The sequence below is a fragment of the Thermobia domestica genome, chromosome 13 (assembly GCF_964235325.1).
Source record: "Thermobia domestica chromosome 13, izTheDome1.hap1.1, whole genome shotgun sequence".
In the NCBI taxonomy this organism is placed as follows: domain Eukaryota; kingdom Metazoa; phylum Arthropoda; class Insecta; order Zygentoma; family Lepismatidae; genus Thermobia; species Thermobia domestica.
The window spans coordinates 75,326,661-75,341,221 of NC_137466.1; the positions used below are offsets into that span (position 1 = coordinate 75,326,661).

At 37.4% G+C, this 14,561-nt stretch overlaps 1 protein-coding gene across 1 annotated transcript in view; it reads right to left on the bottom strand.

Moving 5' to 3' along the window:
* Positions 1-10,311: 10,311 nt before the first annotated feature.
* CCT5 (chaperonin containing TCP1 subunit 5) overlaps positions 10,312-14,561 on the bottom strand; it is a 60,636-nt gene continuing 56,386 nt past the window's right edge. The window contains exon 10 of the mRNA XM_081735940.1: positions 10,312-10,803. Coding sequence (XP_081592066.1) covers positions 10,673-10,803 — 131 coding nt within the window. The 3' untranslated portion in view covers positions 10,312-10,672. The remainder of the gene's footprint in view (positions 10,804-14,561) is intronic.

The following is a 14,561-nucleotide window of genomic DNA, read 5'->3' on the forward strand; positions in this document are numbered from 1 at the left end:
AAAGACCAAGATCGTGCTCTTTCAATTGATTTTGACCTTACTGTCCCTCTTACGTCAGAATGAGATGGTGGTGACACCACAAGATTTCCTGAGCGTGATCGATTACCCAAAACTGACATTGACTAAGTCCATATTTCTACATGTCGACTCAACACGAAGTTCTCAAACTTCCTCCCGGGCTTGCTAACGTTGTCAGGTAAACGAACCAAAATGAGACTCACCTGAGTCAAAGTACTTACTTCTATAACCATTACTTCCTTCTTGTAACATCGTGTCGTGGGCAAACGAACGAAACGGACAATGTCTTGTAGTAGCCAGACTATGAGGGACCAATGAGGTCGAACCAATTGAGAGAAACAATTGATCTAACAAAGCAAATTAAAAGCGTCGCGTGTGAGACTTAAAAGGGTGACGGTTCTAAAGGTCGCTACCACTGTTTATTACAAGTACAAAGACTTCCTCAATAACAGCAAAGCAATAGTTAATTTATCTTTCGATGTAAAATCAGCTAGCAACGTACAACAGAATATTGATGTTAATAACATCAGGCAGTGAACTCTTGAAGACTGCTTGGCTTCCATTGATACTTGTTAAATTTCCACATGAAATAAAGATGTCCTAGATTCTCCTTACTTCACATCCCGTAACATTAGAAAAAAATCGTAAAGTTAAGAAAGGTTAAAATGTAATGAAAAAATGTGCAAATCTTACAAGTTTCTCCTTATTCATATAAGCAATGAAGTAATCTAATCACGCAACTTCATCTCTTCTATGGTAGCAACTCCTGACAATTGATTTACGATTTTCTGTTTCTTTGCTTCCAGTTCGTTTAAGTCTGTTGTGCTCTTCTTTTTTCAGCGGGCCTGCGATCGTTTTTTGATATCACTTTCATGTTGCGTTCTTCGGTTTCCTTGAATCGCGCATATGCATTTCTCATTGATGGTATCATCTGTTTTGGGATAAGCAGGGCCTGTACGCCACCAACTACACTGACAGCATCATATACTACACACTGCGCCAATAAAGAATCCTCTGACAAATTTTCTACTATTATTTTTGTTTACGAAAAAGATCATTTCTAAGGCTGCATCATTATGGAAAAGAATTAGGCTATCTTTCCTATCTTGCAGATATATATATCATTTGGTGATGAGATATTCATTCAAAAGTCATCAAGTCTGTATTCACTTTTTCTGTAAGACTCCATTTTGTCTAGCACATGTATTTGACCTACTCAAGTTTGTATTCTTTGTCTGCCTTTTCTGCATCGGACGCTGAGACAATATTACTCTGCACTAAAATTTCGAACGTTGTTCAACAGCTACTTGTGAATGAGCAACGGTAAAGGGATTAAGAAATGTCAGTGCTTTTGTAAGGAAATACTTTAGCGAAGAACTCTGCTGCAGCTTGGAAACAAAATGCTGATAGCATTCATGAACTTGTTTACGGAAACACAGCATTTCCTTTTCATTAACCTCTGTACATTTCCTCAGTGCTAATCTACTTGCATATCCAAGGTCAATTTCCTTGATAGTTACTACAGTGCTGGAAATTGGTATAAAGGCAGAGGGAAATTTGAAAATAGGAGGAGGCAAGAATGCCGAGGATGGATAAAGATGTACCGCTTTATTCAGAGTCGTTTTGACGCATGATTAGCATCATACTAAAGGCCTGACTACTGCAGGAAACATGTTAGTAGACCTCTTTAGTATGGCACTAATTACGCGACAAAACGACTCTGCATAAGGCCCGATATATTTACAAAGTAAAATTGTAGACTGTACAAAATCAAAGGCATATCGTTTGCTAATACGTCACTGGCACGCGTAGTTTACACGAAAATAGAAATAAGACGATTGTCGGGTGGAAATTGGTATAAAGGCACCCATGGTTACTTGTCGTTTGGCACCCTCTACATTGTCAGCATTACTCCTGATGAGCCTTTGAGAATCAGCTGAAACAGTGCAATAAGAGAAGCGCGGGTGTGAACGTCTGTGAGCTGTTGTGTGGGCCATGCCTCGTGAAAATTGTTGTCGAATGAGGAACAAGCAAGTGTCTGTGCATACAATCGATTGGGCACACAATACAGCAAGAACGGGAAGTATGGTAGAACGAGAAAACTTTCGGAGGCTGCGAAACGATTCATTGTGCGCAAGGCAAGGGCCGGAAATGTCATCTTCCAAATTGTTGCTGCTTGCAAGTTACCTGTCACATCCAAAAGAATACGTCAAATTTTGAATCAAGATCTACATCTTATATTCAAGAAACGGGAGTGTAAACCATCTCTTAGTGCGACGCACAAGCATGCGCGACTCCAGTTTGCGAAAACATATATGTCATGGACATCCGAATGGAATCACGTGTTTAGTGATGAGAAGAAGTTCAATTTAGATGGTCCGGATGGTTTTCAATACTATTGGCATCACCTTAGGAAAGAGGAGCAAGTGCAAATCAACAGAAATTTTGGTGGAGGAAGTGTTATGATTTGGGCAGCGTTTTGTGTTAAAGGTACCTCCGACATTGCATGGCTCAACACCAAAATGAATTCATCTACGTACATACAGATGTTAGAAATAGAATTGCTGCGGACGTATGAGGAGTTTGACGATCAGAACCTGATTTTCCAGCAGGACAACGCTGCTATCCACAGGGTAGCAGCAACCCGACTGTTGTTTGAAGATAAGGGCATCAAGGTTATGGAGTGGCCAGCGAGAAGCCCAGATCTTAACCCGATAGAAAACCTATGGGACATCCTTGTGAGCAATGGACGGTAATTTGGGACGATTGCTGAGTTGAAAAACGCGATACGAGAAGAATTGTCAGCGATTCCACTGCAACAACTAACGTATCTCATAAACATAATGCCGAACTTTTATTTTTTGTCAAAGACCATGAGTGCCTTTATACTAATTTCCACCCGAAAATAGTCTAATTTATATTTTTGTGTAAACTACGCGTGCCAGTGACGTATTAGCAAACAATATGCCTTTGATTTTATACAGTCTACAATGTTACTTGTAAATATATCATCTTTATCTATCCTTGGCATTCTTGCCCTCTTCTATTTTGAAATGTTCCTCTGCCTTTATACCAATTTCCAGCACTGTAAATTAACATTACCATCAATCTCGATGCTCTTCCTGTCCTTTTTTTTTTTTTAGCGGAGCATGACATCAATATTTTTAATAACTGAGTGACGTTCCCATGTAGAAATGGAGTCATGGGAGTGTCTGACAGATAGTCCGTCAGGAAAGGCTCCCAGTCCTCAGCAAGAGACTGAAAAAGCGCTAATTTTGCAAGAACTTGTTCAAACTTCTAGCTATTCTGAAACTGTTACAGTTGGGTACTTTGTTTGTTCCCTTAGTCTCAACGTACTTTCTCATATCCGGTAATATTTTTTGGCTTAGTTTTGTTACTTCAGCATTTTCTACCCACCGAATGTGGCAAAATGGAAGAGGAAATAATAATGAACCTATTATTTCAGAATATTTAGCACGTCTTGCCGGTACCATTTCGAACAAGTTATACAAGGCTCTAACAAAAGAATACAAATCCCATCCAGTTTTTGTATGCCAGTCTTCAAACCACCGTTAACAACGTTAAGACCACACGAGCTCAAAAAGCCGTGAAGCATCTGTACCAAGGGTGGCACACAAAGTTCCTTTTCAATTAGCCTTAAAAGTGCCAAGTTTACGTTCGGCCCATCCATTGAAATTTGCAGAAGCTTAGATGGTTCAAGCGATTGCAATACATTCTGCAAACCATGTAGTAGGTCTGTACCTGCACTATGATCCGCAAAAACAGAATTCAAATACCGTGTTCTGACTGTTGTTGCTGTCGTCCCAGAAGTGTACTCACATCCATTTGAGTCATTTGCGCAACAGGATTTAAACTTTCATCAAATCCAACGACATAATGTTTGCATTCTTGCAACAAGGATTTAAGTTTATGTTAAAAATATGGACAAAATCCACATACGATGATATATGACATTTTGTCCTTGTGCAATTTCAACTCGCTAGCAACTGGAAACATCCTAGTGAAAAGAACAATAATTTCAGCACTGTCTAGAGTTGTGATTCATCACCGCGTTTATACACCACAAAATCTCTGCCTGTGTAACATTAGTCTTCAGTTTATATTTGTCCAGGGTCGAAGTACTAGTGGGAGAGCGTGTTTCACTTGACGAGCATGAAAAAGGATCAGTGCTGGTGCCAGGTACGTCTACATGTGACGCAGATGCGGCAACAACTGAACTTTCTTGGGAAATGATCCGTTACTGCGAATCTTCTGTCGAGTTGCTGCAAGGTTTTGATGCTTCTTGCTCTCTGAATGACTAGTAACAGCAGTACGTCCCATGGTGCCAAACGAAAATGAAGTATTACACCACACATATTCTGTAGTTAATTTTGTCTTCCCTTCTTTTACCCAGCGAAATTCATCCTTCCACTTTTCTCAAAAATTAGTTGACGGCATGATGTATGTTAGAATCTGAAAACACGAAAGATAAATAATGGCAGCACTACACGACTATGTTCGACGATAGTTAAGACGTGTACTTATGTAGGCAAGTAAACACGTAGAAGCAAAAATTGAAAACTGAGAATCACGCTCAAACTAACTTTACTATAAAGAAAAAACGAAATATCTTCTGGAGAATATTAAGAACCTGAGCCAAGCAATGGTTGCTAAAGAAATTTGTAAACTTTACAAATTATTCTAAACTATTCTTCCTTCATTTACATAAATTCTCATTCGCTCCCTCACGCACAAGGGTTGTTCCCTCGCGATTTCATTTGCTACAGTTTGGAAATTTTCTGACAGTTATCCGCCCGATTTTCTAGTGTACTTTTATTCTTCTTTTTCTTCTATTAAAAAAAAAACTCGAATCCTAAGATGATTTAGACAGATGTTGAATTTTACGAATGGAAATTATGTTTAATAAAACAAATTTACCAGCCTCCTATATCAAAGAGAGAGACATTTTTAACCAAACGTGTACTACAAATGACTGATGAATTGCGTTCTAAACAAAAGAATGGCTAAATGCGATTTTGTGATCATATTGGAATTTTCAAATCTAAATGTGGTGACACAAAGGGTTCACCTCGAGCAAATAAGCACAATAATTGTCAAAAACGTAAATTCAAATTTCCCGACTTTTTTCGCACATTCTTGATTTCCGATAATGTATTCCAGATTTTAGTTGCGTTTTCCCACAAAACGATATAGCTTTGACTAATTTCTCATTTTCTCCACATTAATCGGTGCAGAAATGTCAGACTAACAAACAGGTGTACATTTACTTTCTTGACAAGATAGCACAAGGTGGGCATCAAATCAAGAAACACTATTAAGTAAAATAGAAAAGAACTACCGAAGATAAATTCTTATGGAAAACAGGATGACTTCACCCAGCAGTAAATTTACAGTTAATTAATTATTGTATTTTATAAACTGATTATCTTCGAGCCAAAAAAACAAAACACTAGTTTTAAAACTACTAACATTAACCTATATCTAGATAGGGTCGGGAAAGTAGCACACATAATTTCTGCTATGTGAATACCAAGATATCGGGATGATTTTTTCTATGTCAAATATGGTTGGACCACAGTTTATCCTGATGGTAATTTTTTTTCTGAGTCAAATTTCCCTCTCAAATTTGAGCCCGAAGTAAAAATTCCGAGAATTTTCGAATTTCAAATTTTCTTCTTTAGTGTTTTCAGTATCCTTCGTTTTAGAGATATCTACTTAGGACTTACCAGGTGTATACCTCATATGGATATCTAACTTTTAGACAAATTAGAACTCAGTATTGCCAACTAGGGAAATTAAAATTTCCCTATTTTTCAATCAAAAATTTGAAATTTTTCGAAATTTACAAATCCCTACCTATACGTACGAACGCAAGTCAACTGACGCGAGTCGAACATGAGTCCTTACTAAACAAAAGCAAGTACAGATTGTTACAATTGGGTAATTAGGGGGCGCGCACGAGATATATATATATATATATATTTTAAATTACAAGCTTCGTTTCTGAGATATCGACATGAACTTCTGTGACATATTAGTGATGTACCAAATTTTAAGATGGTTTGCCTTTATATAGTAGCAGTGCTTCCAGCCACAGAAAATTTCCCTCTTATTGGCTACATTGAAACAAAAGTACCAGTATCTGAAAACATCTTTGGCCTACACAACGCATCATAGAAAGTTTCACTTGGATAATTAGGGGAAGTACAATAGACCTTGTTCTCTTTTTTTTTTTTTAGTTACAAGGTGTACAACTTTGCTTCCGCCGTTTTTTCCCTAAAATATGACGCTTTAATGAAACAAATTGCTTACCCAGGAATTATTCAAAGTATTGTCCATCGCTGGCCACTACTTTCTCCCATCTTTCGAGCAGCGTACGGATGCCACGTCGAAAAAATGTTTCATCTTTGGAGGCGATCCACGAATCGATCCACTTTTTGACTTCTTCATAAGATCGGAAGTGTTGGTCAGCCAGGTCATGCGCCATTGATCGAAACAGGTGATAATCAGAGGGAGCGATGTCTGGAGAGTACGGCGGGTGGGGTAGGACTTCCCATCTTAACGTTTCCAAGTACAGTAGTTTTGACCACTTTTGCAACGTGGGGTCGAGCGTTGTCGTGCCTCTCGCAGTATTGCGGCCGTTTATCCTTTAATATTCGGCTCAAACGCATTAATTGCGTTCGATAACGATCACCTGTGATTGTTTCACTTGGTTTTACACGACGCCGAGCTGGTCCCACCAAATGCAGAGCATGATTTTGAAGCCATGAATATTTGGTTTGGCCGTAGACGTGGAAGCATGGCCGGGATATCCCCATGATTTTTTGCGTTTAGGGTTATCATAATAAATGCATTTTTCGTCCCCGTCACAATGCGATGCAGAAATCCCTTCCGTTTTTGCCTCTGAAGCAACTGTTTACAAACACACAAACGCCGTTCAGCGTCTCTTGGTTTCAACTCATCCGGGACCCAAGTTCCTTCTTTCTGAATCATACCCATGGCTTTGAGCCGTTTTAAAATGGCTTGCTATGTCACTCCCAATGATCGTGCCAATTCTTCTTGAGTTTGACGCGAGTCTTCACTCAGCAATGTCTCCAATTCTGCATCTTCGAAACTTCGTCTTCCACCACTATGCCGGTCTTCGACGTTCAAGTCACCGTTCTCTCACTAATAGCGTCCTCACCATAAGTACTTGAGAGCATTCAATGAGACTCAGCCCCAGTTTTCTTCACATTAAAACAAAAGTAGAACCTCTCGCAAATGGCGAGAATTTGGCTCGTAACCTTACATTTTCAATCGAGAACAACTTTACGATGCACACACAAATCGACTAATGCTTGAATGGGGTTATGTCAACAGAGGTCCAAGCTAACTGCCTGACGTCTCCGATCTGTTTATTTCGACCGCTACTTACCGTTGTAGCCACCTATCGGAAAACGGCGGAAGCAAAGTTGTACACCTTGTACATTGAGATTTTTTTTTTTTTAAATTACATGCTTAGTTTATTAGATACTGTCAGTCACGATACTTCTACGACATATTAGTGGGGTACCAAAGTTTAACCCGGGAACGGTCGACAGGTGAGCGCAGCACTCACCCTGGTTTATGTTTTCGTTTCAAAGCTACCCTAGTGATGTCCGACTTGAGGCGCCGTCTAGCTCTCTCTTGTGTCTTGTGTGTGAGTCAAGTGTAACCTTTCCATTCTCTTCTGTTGGAGTATCACTGGCCTTATAAATGTGACTATGCGTTATTTCTGAGCGCCACGCTCACGTGTCGACCGACGGTGTGAGTGATTTTTCCGAGATCATGGACAAGGAGCAGATTCAGTTATGGCTTGCGAAAAAAAGAAAAAAAAATGTACGATATGCTGCCTGTGAAGTGCCAATCTGTGGAAATACACTATCAGCATCTGTAGGAAGTGTAATGGATGACATTAAGACAGTGATAATACATGGAGTAAGACATTGAAATACCTACTGTATGTATCAAGAGACATAAGTAGTGTTTACACTAAGATATTTATATCATTAATTTCATTAGAAATTTCCAACTCAAAATATTATTAGTATGAACATATGACGAGCATATACTGAAAACTCGCTCTAATTATGTATTTTTTTTTTTTTTTTTTTTTTTTTTTTTTTTTTTTTTTTTAGAAAATGTAATCCTTATGTGATAATGACAATAAAAACGCAATTTTATGCGATAGTTATCATCAACTAATCGTATTGTTTATGGGATAACAGAAATTGATTTCACAAAAAACTGATTATAAAAATAGATATAACGTATAAGAAACGGTTTTATATAAACGCATTACAATTTTTTATTTTATTATTATTATTATTATTATTATTATTATTAATAATAATAATAATAATAATAATAATACCAGAAAACGTCAACATATAGAAATGTGTTCAAAATAAATCCCATATAAAGTCATAAACAGCTATAGAAACGATTATATAGACTGAAATAGTGATGTCATTTCCTTTCCGTTACCATGGTGATCGCTGTTTTTTTTTTTTTTTTCTACACAAATGGGTGAAGCGAATGGTGTATTTTAAAGTCTAGTACGAACAAGGACAATGGCTGTAAATTTATTTACAATTATAAAATGTTTTAACGACTAATAAAGTTGGTGAAAAGGATACAGATTTAGAATATGGAAATACATTTAGAAACTATGAATAAAATCAAAAAAATTTATAAAGAAAGACTAATATCTAAGTAACTTATTTCTAAAAGCGACACATCTCTGTGATAAGATAGAAATCAAATAATTCATGTAAACGTCATTATCACGTAATCCACCGTAAGAAGCAATTATACACAATATAAACTCCCTAACGTGCAGACTGACAAACTGTCGGCACAAGGAAAACTAAAAATATAGTATTTTTTAAAGAAGAAAAAATCTTTTAGAACAATGTTAATTCTATTCGAACATTTACTTTTCTCATGCCCACTCCTGACAATGGAAGTGCACAATATTACAAAAGAACCAAGCCTTTGGAAATTTTCAATCTGGACCATCAATGTATAAAGCTCAGATCTTTTCTTATATTCCCTACCAACTTTTCTTAAAAAAACAGTGCAGTAAGAAAACATCCAATTATGAATGGTTCAGCATATAATCTAAACAGCATTAATCCTGTTCACGTATGCAATATTATGATACTTATATTAATGAATCAAATTTTTTTCAGAATTATTTAAGGTTAATATCTGATTATGAACAAGATGAGTACATTTGTTTTCTTTTTTTATATTCCTGTTTTTTTAGTTTCATTGATTAGAAACTGAGTACTGATTAGAAATACTTAAAAAGTAACTTAAATATTTCATTTACTCTAATGTTTACAATTCCGAAATATTTCATCACTGTTTTTGCTCTGCATTTAGGTCCTTTAGGTATTTAGGTTACTTATTGTTTAGAAAATAAAATGGCGATCACCATGGCAACGAAGAGGATATGACGTCACACTATTTGAGTCTATTGTAAGTGAGCGCCGCGCTCACCTGTCGACCGCTCGCGTCACAAATCAATACTCGACCGTTCCCGGGTTAAGATAGTTTGCGTCTGTCTGATAGCAGTGTTTCCAGCCACAGAAAATTTTAATTCCCGATTTTAGGTGAAAATTTCGGTAAACTTCCGACTTCCCCTCCCTCTTGTTGACTACATTGGAACAAACGCAGCAGTATCTGAAAGCCTCTACACAACAGACAATAGAAAGTTCCAATAAAATAATTAAGGAAGCTGCAGCACCTGCACAACTGTTGACTTTTGCCTCTGAGGCAGAAAAAGTGTCAAAATCTCGTGTGTACGACGAAAGAATTTTTTTCTTTGTTTGGTAGCCAACGACTTCACGTTTTCACTGATAGTTGTCGACACATTAAAGAATTTTTTTGAGGTGACCTGGACCCATGTGGTGACAGTAGTGACAGCTCCAAAAAATCTTAATTTGATCAGGGATTTTTTTGATGAATTTTTACCCCTACATTTCCCTCCCGTTGGCAACACTACCAGTGTCAACCATATCAATCGAGTAAACAGTCTTTGAGTTATAATTCATTAACTGAAAGTCTAGGAAAATGACCCTGTCTCGAGAGGGTTAAAGAAGATCTAAGTACGTTGTCTCATGGTTATTACGAAATAAATTTACTCAAAAAACAAAGTTATCTTTCTGAAAATAAAGTATTGCTGTAAAAGAGTAAAATGTATACTTCGATCAGTTTAGGATATATACATCAATAAAACAATAACGGTAATGTTACTAATAAATTTAATGCACAACAACTACAAAATGTGAGCACCGATATGAAAAAAACTGTCAAAGCACCACTGGGTACATTTCTTCTCTAATTAGATTAAAGATACAAGATTGCATTTTAGGTTTAAATTAAGCGAAATGATGTAAGCCTGATAAAAGACAGTATGTTTTCTTTTTTAATGTGTGTTAACGGACTAAAACTCAACTTTAGTAATACAAATATAAATTCATTAATTTTTAAATGAGTTTGTGGAATGAAGTTTGGGAGCATATTAGGCAATATAGATTCCCAGTAGGTGTGCGTTACTGGACTGCCTCGAAAACCGAACCAAATAAATAACTCTCATTCCTCCTCTTCACAATCCCATAGCATCTTCCGGAGATCTTATATCATCTATCTTCAGAATCATCTTTACTAACTGGGTCGCCAACAATATCTGTTGCTTCTTGCTGTGAAGAGTTTCGATCACGTGTTGGTCTTTCATATCTGCAAATTTAAATAGGTCAAGAAATTAGGAGATAAATCTTACAACATACATTTGATTATAAAGGTTAATAGCAAAGTAGGACCAAGTGAATAACACATATTATACTAACACACAAGGAATAGGAATTCGAGGAAGCCAATATTACTTATCTACAATTAACGCGTTTTTTTTTTTTTTTTTTTTTTTTTTCAACTATTTTACAGACGTGTCCAAATTATTAGACTCACGCTCGAAAACTGCAAAGTTGAAGTGGTGATATCACCATTGAACAGCAGAGGGGAAGGAGTTCTGAAAGTGGTATTTCAGTTGTAGACAGCTATTGTGGTTTCTATGAACAAGTTACAATCTGAAGTATTGTGGTTGCAGTCGTAAGCAGTTCAAACCGTTCAACAGTTCGAATGGGCCAGTTTAAAGTGATCGTGACGTGTTTTGTGTATTAATCTTTTATTCCGTGAAGTCATGTAACCGCGGCATAATGGGAAAAGCCAGTGACCTTTCTTCGCGTAAAGTGGAAGTTGTCAAAACACTTCTGGCGGAAGGAAGATATATACAACGACAAATTGCTAGTAGACTTGGGGTGGGGCAAAAATCTGTGAGTAAAATCTCCGTTGCGATGAGCAAGAAGCAAATGTATCAGCCAAATAGGGTTGGGAAGTGAGGGCGAAAACCAAAGCTATCGCTAAGAGGTATCAGAAAACTAAAAAGATTGGCTCTGCAAAACAGAAACGCAACTTCTAGAGACTTAAGCATAACAATGGCTGAGTATGGTGTAGACATTTCGCCTGAAAATGTTCGAAGGATTCTTTGTGTTGAGGGAATAAAAGCACTCAGGCCAAGAAAGAAAGCAAAAATTACTCCAATCATTTAAAGAAACGCCTCGAATGGGCACGAGGTCTAGAACACTGGACTGCTGATGATTGAAGAATAGGTGTCTCAGCGATGAATCATGTGTCTTCGTGTCTGATGAATGTTCACAATATGTGCGACGTCGACCTGGGGAGGATTTAAAGTTGGAATGCTTCCAACAAACCGTGAAGCATCCTACTTCAGTCATGGTCTGGGGTGTGATGTCTGTCTTCGGATAAAGGAGGGAACAATGAATCACGGCGAATACTTAGAAGTTCTTCAAGAAGAACTCCTTCCCCAAACTGCTGTCTGGTTTGATGACGCACATTTCATCTTTATGCATAATGAAGCCTCATGCCACCGGGGCAAAACTGTGACAAAATTCTTCGAGAACAACGAAATTAGTTTTCTTCCGTAGCCGGGCAATAGTCCTGATATGAACCCGATTGAAAACCCTTAGAGCTTCATGAAGGAAAAACTAAAGATGCATATTACAACCAAACATCAATTGGTCGAGAAGATCCCCAACAATTTATGGTATCATGATCCTGAATTGAAATGCCACAAAGGATAAAGAATACTGGATTCCATAACGAAATATTGATCTGTGTGTGAGAGATCGTTTTTTTTTTTTTTTGTAAGTATTCCATTTTATTTTTGTTTCCAATTTAATTACACACACTGTATAGTATTTATATTTGAATGTTACGTACGCATTTGTTTTATTAATATAGAAAAGTATGTGCCTTGACCACAAGAAATTAGAACAGTTACAGAACAGTAAAATATTCACAAACTGAATGTTGAGTCTAATAATTTGAACACGTCTGTAGTACGGAACTTAATACTTGAATTTAGGCCTACTGAGTTCAAATTCTGCGCATTTAGCCCCGGGCTCTATTCCTAGTGCAAGTATTTGACTGATACAAATCCGAGTAGTGGTTTGGATCCCATATTAAACGGAAAACCTTAGTATTTGAAAGGAACAATGAACTCTTAATCAATCGAACCCTGTTCAGATTAACGATTACGCAAACATAATATAGTAAAGCTAGCTTGAATCTTACTATTCCTTAAGTAATAACTATTATGCTTTTCCTAACCACATTTTATAACTAAGATTTCATGTCGAAAATTTCCAAAGGTAGCGAAAGCGTGTACAGCATGGTTATATATAAACCCTTTAAATTATACATACTTCTTAAATTATGACAACTAAAGTTATTTAAACTCACTACAGAGTATAAATTGAAGAGTAGCTCACTACACAGTATCATGATATTCATCATAATGAAGAAAGAAAAAAAAAGGTTACTATTTCTGAAAACCAACAGCATTCTATTTACATTTACCGACTGTAGCTAGTTCTCACTGATTCACAATGCTATTTAAATTTTCATTCAAGTAAAAATATTCATATTCTTGTAATATCTGTCACATATACATACAATGAGATCAAGTGTTTTTCCACGTATAACTTCTTTTCCCAGTGATCAGAATGAGTAATAATTCTGAATAAAAGTGTAAATAAAATAATGTTCTTTTCAAGTCGTAAAAACTTTATTATAATCAATTCAAAAGTTTCAAAGCCATTGAGAACGGACCAAATGATAGGAGCAGATATCACTACTAGCTGATTACTATATAACATCGACTGCTATTGGACGGACAACTTGTTTAATAGAGCAACTATCACGTATGCTCTATTATCTTATTTGGTGGCGTACACAACGTAATGTGATTTACGAGGTGTGTCCAAAAAGTATCGAACCGCTCGAAGAAATACATTTATTGATTTGGAAATCCAAAGCACTAATCCCCTCCAAAGTACTCTCCTTGGTAATGCACACACTTCCCCTAACGCTCTCCCGCTATTGTTGGAAACACTTCTGGAACGCAGATTTTGGAGTGGTAAGCAACTGTGCCGTCGCATTCCGCATTATGTCTTGACTCAAACTGAGTCGTACCCATAAATCCATGCTTCATCGCCTGTGAACACGGTGTTTAGAAAGATGGGGGTCATTGTTTGCATTGTCCAGCATATGCTGTGCGATATCCAGATGGCATTGCTTCTGCTTCATTGTTAGCAGCTTCGGTATAAATTTCGCAGACACACTCCTCATGCCCAAATTCTTGTTCAAAATTGAATGTACCGATCGGATGCTTACCCCTATATCATTCGCAATTCCTCGGACTGTGATACGACAGTCCTGCAAGACTACAGTCCGCACTTGCTCAATGACATTGTCATTCCGACTAGTTGAGGGCTTACCCGAATGCGGTTCACTGTCCACTGATGTGCGGCCGTTTTTGAAACTGTTCTACCACTGCTTTATGCCTGAGGTGCTTATGGTATCGTCCTCGAAATCCTGTTGAATCTTGTGAATGGTTTCCGCTTGGGTACTGCCAAGCTTTGACAAAATTTGCTGCAATGTCGCTGATCAAGTTTTTGTCAAAAACACGCTCACCGCTCACCAGGGTGGAAAAAGATCATGATTTAAAAAAAAATCGTTGATTTTTTTTATTTATTTAAATCAAGTCTTTCTCCTTGTGAGTGTGGAAACGAGTAAAACATTCTAGCAGCATGTACGGCAGCTTCAGCTCCAGAAGGTATGCATACGCCTAGTTGGTATGGGGACAATATATCTATTAATGATTCGCGCATTCGTAAACAAATTATCTTAGCTGCCAAACGTCTCCAAACATTTCCAACAGCTACTGGGCGTATCCCTCCACTTTTCTTCCTGAGCGCTATCAATGATGCGCCGAAGAAGATAGGTCTTAAAAAGATTGGTACATTTCCAGATATTATTATGTGTAATATAAAATTAAGTGATTTAAATCAATCCACCCTGCCCGCTCACTACACGTCTCCACTCGTTGGCCGACTGACAACGATTGACGGTTTCTG